Source organism: Astatotilapia calliptera, chromosome 5 (assembly GCF_964374335.1).
Source record: "Astatotilapia calliptera chromosome 5, fAstCal68.1, whole genome shotgun sequence".
NCBI lineage: Eukaryota > Metazoa > Chordata > Actinopteri > Cichliformes > Cichlidae > Astatotilapia > Astatotilapia calliptera.
Genome location: NC_137426.1, coordinates 10,929,524 through 10,935,433, shown reverse-complemented (window position 1 = coordinate 10,935,433; position 5,910 = coordinate 10,929,524). Strand labels below are relative to the sequence as shown.

Sequence of the window (5,910 nt, the reverse complement as noted above, 5' to 3'; positions counted from 1 at the left end):
TTGTTTGTTATTTTTCCTGTTTACTATTTTTCTGCAGCTTTGAATCATCTTAGTATTAAATCCCCCCCCCCCCCGCATTTGGATCCTTGTTGGAACTGCTGCAAACCTTTGATTCATGCGAGAATCAAAGACAGATAATTTGGTAAACCACTGTTAGTGCGTAACAGCCAAGCAACTGGTATGATCCCCAGGTCATGGTTTTTGTTGTATGAGCTGTATCTCATATATCTGTCATAGCGACTGTGAGACCAGCAGATATCAGAATACTTTATTTATCCCAAAGGAAATTATGTAATCAGTTATCTGTACAACTGATTACCAGAAAATTACCAATTTCAGTAATGTGTTGGACAGTGAGACATCTTAAAAGTGCCTCATTGGTACAAAACAGACACAGGAACGGCAGAGCCGACCTTGTGCAAATTAAACACGCCCAAAAAACACTACAAAACTGTAGTGTCTTAATTCCAGGTTAATACTTCAGGACAGTAGATACAGTGGGAGTAGGAATGGGAATTGATAAGAATTCTTAGATTCTCATTAGCTCCACTTTGAGTCACCACCATCTCTTAGCAGCACATCAAAGACATTCATGTAAATTAATTATAAGTTTTGTGTTCAAATGTTTGTGCGAGTTGGAGGTAGTTCCCTTCATTGTTGTGATCCGTGTTGGGGGTCGTTATTACACAAGTTACACAGAATGCCTGAAATGCCTTTTCATATAATTAGCATTTAACAATATTAACCTATGGGCTACAGTCCCTGTGAGGACACACCACATGATCTTTGTCTTAGTATTTTAGGTATCAACACAAGGCAAAGATGAAAACCAGCACAGTGACTTAAAAAGGTTAACTGCAGTGATTCTACTGTAGAAACATGAACAGGTAGAAACAGAGGCTGCACCCTGACTACTAATCTCTGCTGTTGTTACTGTGGAAGTTCAGGGTCTGGCTGCTGCGATGGGGTCAACATTCACAGCATCACTCCGGGTTTCTGGCTAGCTTAGCATTAGCATGCTGTCTGTGCAGGTGCTTGTAAAGAGTTGTGTTAGCAGTATAATGCAGCTGTTTCTGTTCTAGAAGCAGTTTTCACTTTACCAACGTGCTCTCGTCCTTATCTGTTGTACGAACATCTGTTTACTGGATGCTATGTAGAATAGATACACTGCATATATCCTGGAAAGATCACTATCACATAGCCACTGGCTTACATGCAAATTTAAAATCACCAATTAACCTGCATGCATGCCTTTTTAAGGAAGCCCGAGTACCTGAAGAGAACCTGCACAGGCCTCGGCTGGCCAGTGGATTCAAACCCAGGCAACAGTGCTAATCCATTGTGAATGTTTAACAATGAGTCTTCTATATAAAACAGAATTTGAGTACTGGGTTTGGACGTGAGTCATGTAAACACTCACTTCCTGCTGTGAGAAATTAACCTCCATCGGGCTGATTAGTTTCTTGTCTGGTTTCTTTCACCCTCACGACTCCTCCCTTGCTGTCCGTCTCTGAGTTTCTTCACACTGCCATCAATTACTCCTTAATGACCTAAATCACTTCTTCTCACTCCCATCTCTCCACCCACGAGCCTCCGATGGCAGCCCACATTTCTCGCTGAGGGAAACTCGCCCTGCAAGATGTTGTCACGACGACTGCATTTCTAATGGCGACTGCGGCGCCACCACAGCAACCAGTGACTCCAGTTTGTTTGGGTTCATTAGTGACGGTGGTCATAATGTGGAGAAGAGCTCCAGGCGACAAACATCTTAACTGCAGACAGATCATTTAGCAAAGTTTAGAGCTGAACTGGCAGGCGGTTTGCTGACGCTCGCGTCATTCACGCTGACTCATTCCTCTCCGTGTCTTCACCCTCAACATCAATACAAACATTCAGCCCCATTTCTTAGTAGCCAGCGTGAGTCTGCAAGAGGAACCAGAGGGGATTAGACCAGAAAATAGAAAAATGATAATCCCTCAATTGAATTTCATCCTCCTTTTGAAAACACCTGCTTATGTAAAGAGCATGTATAAGTGTGTAAACCTCCTCCACTGTCACACTTGGGATCAAATTATTAACATGAATAAGCCCCAAAAAATGCTTCCATGTTTTGCTCACTCTTCACAGATGTCAGAGATGATGGTGCTGACGTTTGTTTCAGGAGCAAATCAAACCATTTTCAATTAAGAGAGTGGGAGGTCTGAGTAAAGTGTGTGTCCGTGTGTGTGTGACGGAGAGGGCTTTATAAAAGGTCTCGAGATTGAATCTGAAGTCAGTTTAGTGTCTAATCAGCCGAAGTACTGCAGTCGCAAACACGGGAAATGTAAGTACCTCTTTAAGAGTCGGATTACTTTAAAGAAGCTTTTAGTTAATTTTTGTTTCATATGATAGTTTTTTAGTTTTTAATTTGATTCATTTTTTTGTACTTAAATGTTGCTGGTGTTTATTTTTTCTGTGTCAGTCAAACAGTTAAAAGTAAATTGAACTTTATAAAATTGAAATTGATATGAAATCCAGATTCATTTAAAGAAAACTGAAGCAGTTTCTTGTTGTGGACAGACCGACCCAACGTGGACGAAACAGACAATATCGGGAACGTTTGCATGCTCGTTTTACGTGTTTTTTCTTTTTTGTGTGTTGAACCCGAAGCCCAGATGGAGTAGGATCCATCAGCTTGATTTGTCTTTGACTTTGGGAGATCATTAGCTCATCATGACTTACCCGTCACACCTTTCTCTGCATACAGCCGATCTTCCAGCTTTGTGAAAAGTTTGTAGTTTGCTTCGAGGCAGAAAACAGCAGCTGTGTTCATTCTGGATTCTGATGCTGGGGGGAAAAATGAATGGCTGCAGAGGAATCAGATGTGTGGAGAACTCTTTGTTGTTTGTAGGTTCACAGAATTATCTCTTTGTGAGGTAGTGGAAGATAACTTGGTTGCATCCACTAATGAAGCCAAAAATATCCTCCAACACTTAGAATCAGATTCATCCAGATTGTCCACATCATCAAACATTAAAACACAATCAAAACCTTCATAAACGATGCTTTGTGTTCATATTCTACAAGCACATTTATTTCTGGTATTTTTCAGGCTGATTACTGTGCTTTTATATTTACAGGAAATGAAAGAAAAGCAGATGTAAATAGCATATTCTGTAAATATAAGTTGTTCTTCTTAGCAGACACCTAAAGTAATATCTTATATTTTCTGTATTGTTATATTTCAGTGACTTGCATAACTCAGTGGTTCCATAAGAAGTGGTCAGGACCTGGTAATGGGTTAAAGGTCTGTTGGCAGCTATCTAAATAGGGCAAGGAGTGCGTTACAGGTTATTATTTAGCAGTTTATTTGAAGACAAGTTTTTAAACTCTAATCAGAAAATACGATAAGCTTAAATGGGAGGCTTATTCTCATGCAAAAGTCTTTGCATGTTCCCATGTTCTCTTTTCATTCAGAAGAACTTGTTAACTTTAATTTTAGCTGCATTTCTGTCTGCTGATTATCTTTGAGTAGGGATGCATCCACAGATCAGCACATTTCTTATTGAGTGTCACTTTTCTCATGAGACTCATGGGCTCCTGATTTGAGAGCCAATCAAAAGCTTGGACATTGTCTCAGTATGCGGATCGTGGGGATTGGGGATAAAAATGTGGCGCAGTTGCTGAATAGACTCGGGCACCTAATCATAGCCACAAGAAAAACGCACTCACTCGCTCACACGTACACCGCTGAACTAAACATTTCCACAGTTTACCTGACACACAAGCACGAGAACACAAATGTCAGATTCAGTCTGACATTTATGTGATGTCATAATGCATCACTCCATATAGTGCAGCTAACCGCTGCGAGTGGGCATTGTGCTCCTGCGTGCTCTGTGCAGGCCTAAAACACACCGAGGATTTCCAGCAGCGCTAAAGTGTCTGAGGTGCTCTACTTCCTGCTGTGTGCTGCATGTCAGAGGAGACCACTGTGGAAAATGCCCATAAACGATTCTCCTGCAGTTCATGTGTGAAAACGACTCATCTCTGCTGAAGAAAATTTCATTTTCCTCGGTTTGTTGAGCTTGTGCTCCTTTTTCCTGGGAACTGGTGGATGATTTTTATCCATAAGAAAGAAAAATGTTTCCAATAAATAAATAAAGTAAATGGGCTGGTTCTTATAGCACTTTTCAACTCTACCTAAGCTCTCAAAGTGCTTTATGTAGCATGTCTCATTCACCCATCCACACACACATATATACAAGCAGTGTTTTCTATGTCTGGATGGGTTTTTTTAATCTAACATTCCCATAGATGAACCCATCAAAAGCAACTCAGGGTTCAGTATCACCAACCTTCAGCAATAGCTGATGTGCATTCAGAAGGTTTGTTTTTTACCTTTCGTATGAGAGGTTTAATGTGTTTTGTCTTTGCTGCTGTTTTCATGCAGAAGATGCAGACGTCCCACAGGCCTGTGCAGTGGCTCGCTGTCATGCTTCTTGTCATTGTTACAACAGTCCAGGGCCAACAAAGCGACAGGTGGTCTCACTGTTCCCACTTTATTTCAGAGTTTATGAATAATAACTATTACTTATTTATTACGCATTTTCTGTTTTTGGTGTCACTTTGAATCTAAAACAGTTTTCACTCATTTAAAATGTATTCATGTGCTAAGAGATGAATGGACCCAGTTTGCTGTGCTGCGTTTGCGGCTCTGATTTTGTTTCCATAAATGAATCCGTGTGTTGGATAGAACATGTCATTGATGGTTGCTGCATGAACTTTGAGACTGTGCGCTGACCAGCAGCTGCTTCCTGCTCTCTGTTTTCTTTCTGCAGTCGCCGAGCTGTGACCGAACACCAGCTGATGCACGACCGCGGCCGAACCATCCAGAGTCTCAAGAGACTCTTCTGGCTGTCCAGCGCAATTGAGGGTCTCCACACAGCACAGACCCGCTCTGCTGCTTTCAGCCCCACAAAGGTCTTAAACCTGGCTCTGAATCCAGAGCTGATCCCTGATGATGGAAACCCCCAGAATGCCCAAGTCAGGAGCCTCCTGAGAGACTTCTCTAATCTGTACCTGTCAAACGGAGACGACTAACAATGCACAGAAGCAAAACATGAAGCTGAACATATATAAAAAATTTATTGTATCAATTGTTTGAATAATAAAATGCACAAAAAGCACAACTACAAAATCATCCCGAGTGCCCAAAGCACCCATTCAGCTGCAGATGTGTCTCAAGTGTTTAAAAGCAGCTGTAAGTTTAAGTTTAGTTAATAGAGCTGCATGAAAGTGTACCAGTGGGTATAGTGGTAAGGTTTCAATGTATGACTGCATACGTCTATATGACTGCATAGGCTTTAAAAAATATTTATTGGGGTTTTTTGATGTTGTTGTTTTTTAATCATGACTGAATATCACACGTTAAGGCAAACACGACAAATTATCTAGAAAACGAATATAAAACTTGTGGGTTGTTGCAGACTTTTTTCAATATGCAGCTTTAGTTTTAGGACCAGCACATTCATGTGTTTGAAATTTCATAACTGCAGATGATGCCTGGAAAACCCAAAGTCACAACAGACCAAACTGTGACAGATAAAAGATACATGATTTAGTCTGTTATATATTTATTCATGGAAAAAAACGCTTTTTTTGTTCAGATATTTTAAAAAAAGTCATACTTATACTAAAATGGACAGTTTAAATTGTGACGTTCTTTTTTTCACCATTTCCCTACAGCTGGTTACCTGGTTAAGTTGAATAGGCTTACTTTTTGTAAACGAAATGCTGTAACCCTTTAGTTTTCAAATTTGGGAAAAAAAATGACCACCTGGTAACAGCAAGCATATATATTTAAAAGACTATATGCAGATTTTTCCTGTATAAATTCTTTGAATTATAAACACATCACCCTCGATATAT

At 40.3% G+C, this 5,910-nt stretch overlaps 1 protein-coding gene across 1 annotated transcript; it reads left to right on the top strand.

Moving 5' to 3' along the window:
• The first annotated feature begins 2,234 nt into the window (after window positions 1-2,234).
• Window positions 2,235-5,179, top strand: LOC113021657 (parathyroid hormone 4). The gene is made up of 3 exons (XM_080301688.1): window positions 2,235-2,323; window positions 4,433-4,521; window positions 4,821-5,179. The coding sequence occupies exons 2-3, from the start codon at window positions 4,436-4,438 to the stop codon at window positions 5,080-5,082; spliced, it is 348 nt and encodes a 115-aa protein (XP_080157814.1). The 5' UTR covers window positions 2,235-2,323; window positions 4,433-4,435; the 3' UTR covers window positions 5,083-5,179.
• Window positions 5,180-5,910: the final 731 nt, after the last annotated feature.

What these genes read in the sequence shown, in the direction of transcription:
- LOC113021657 (XM_080301688.1), top strand. Translation starts at nt 4,436, where the DNA reads ATGCAGACGTCCCACAGGCCTGTGCAGTGGCTCGCTGTCATGCTTCTT. An exon ending in CAGGGCCAACAAAGCGACAG is followed by an intron (nt 4,522 to 4,820) that starts GTGGTCTCACTG and finishes TTCTTTCTGCAG; the next exon opens with TCGCCGAGCTGTGACCGAAC.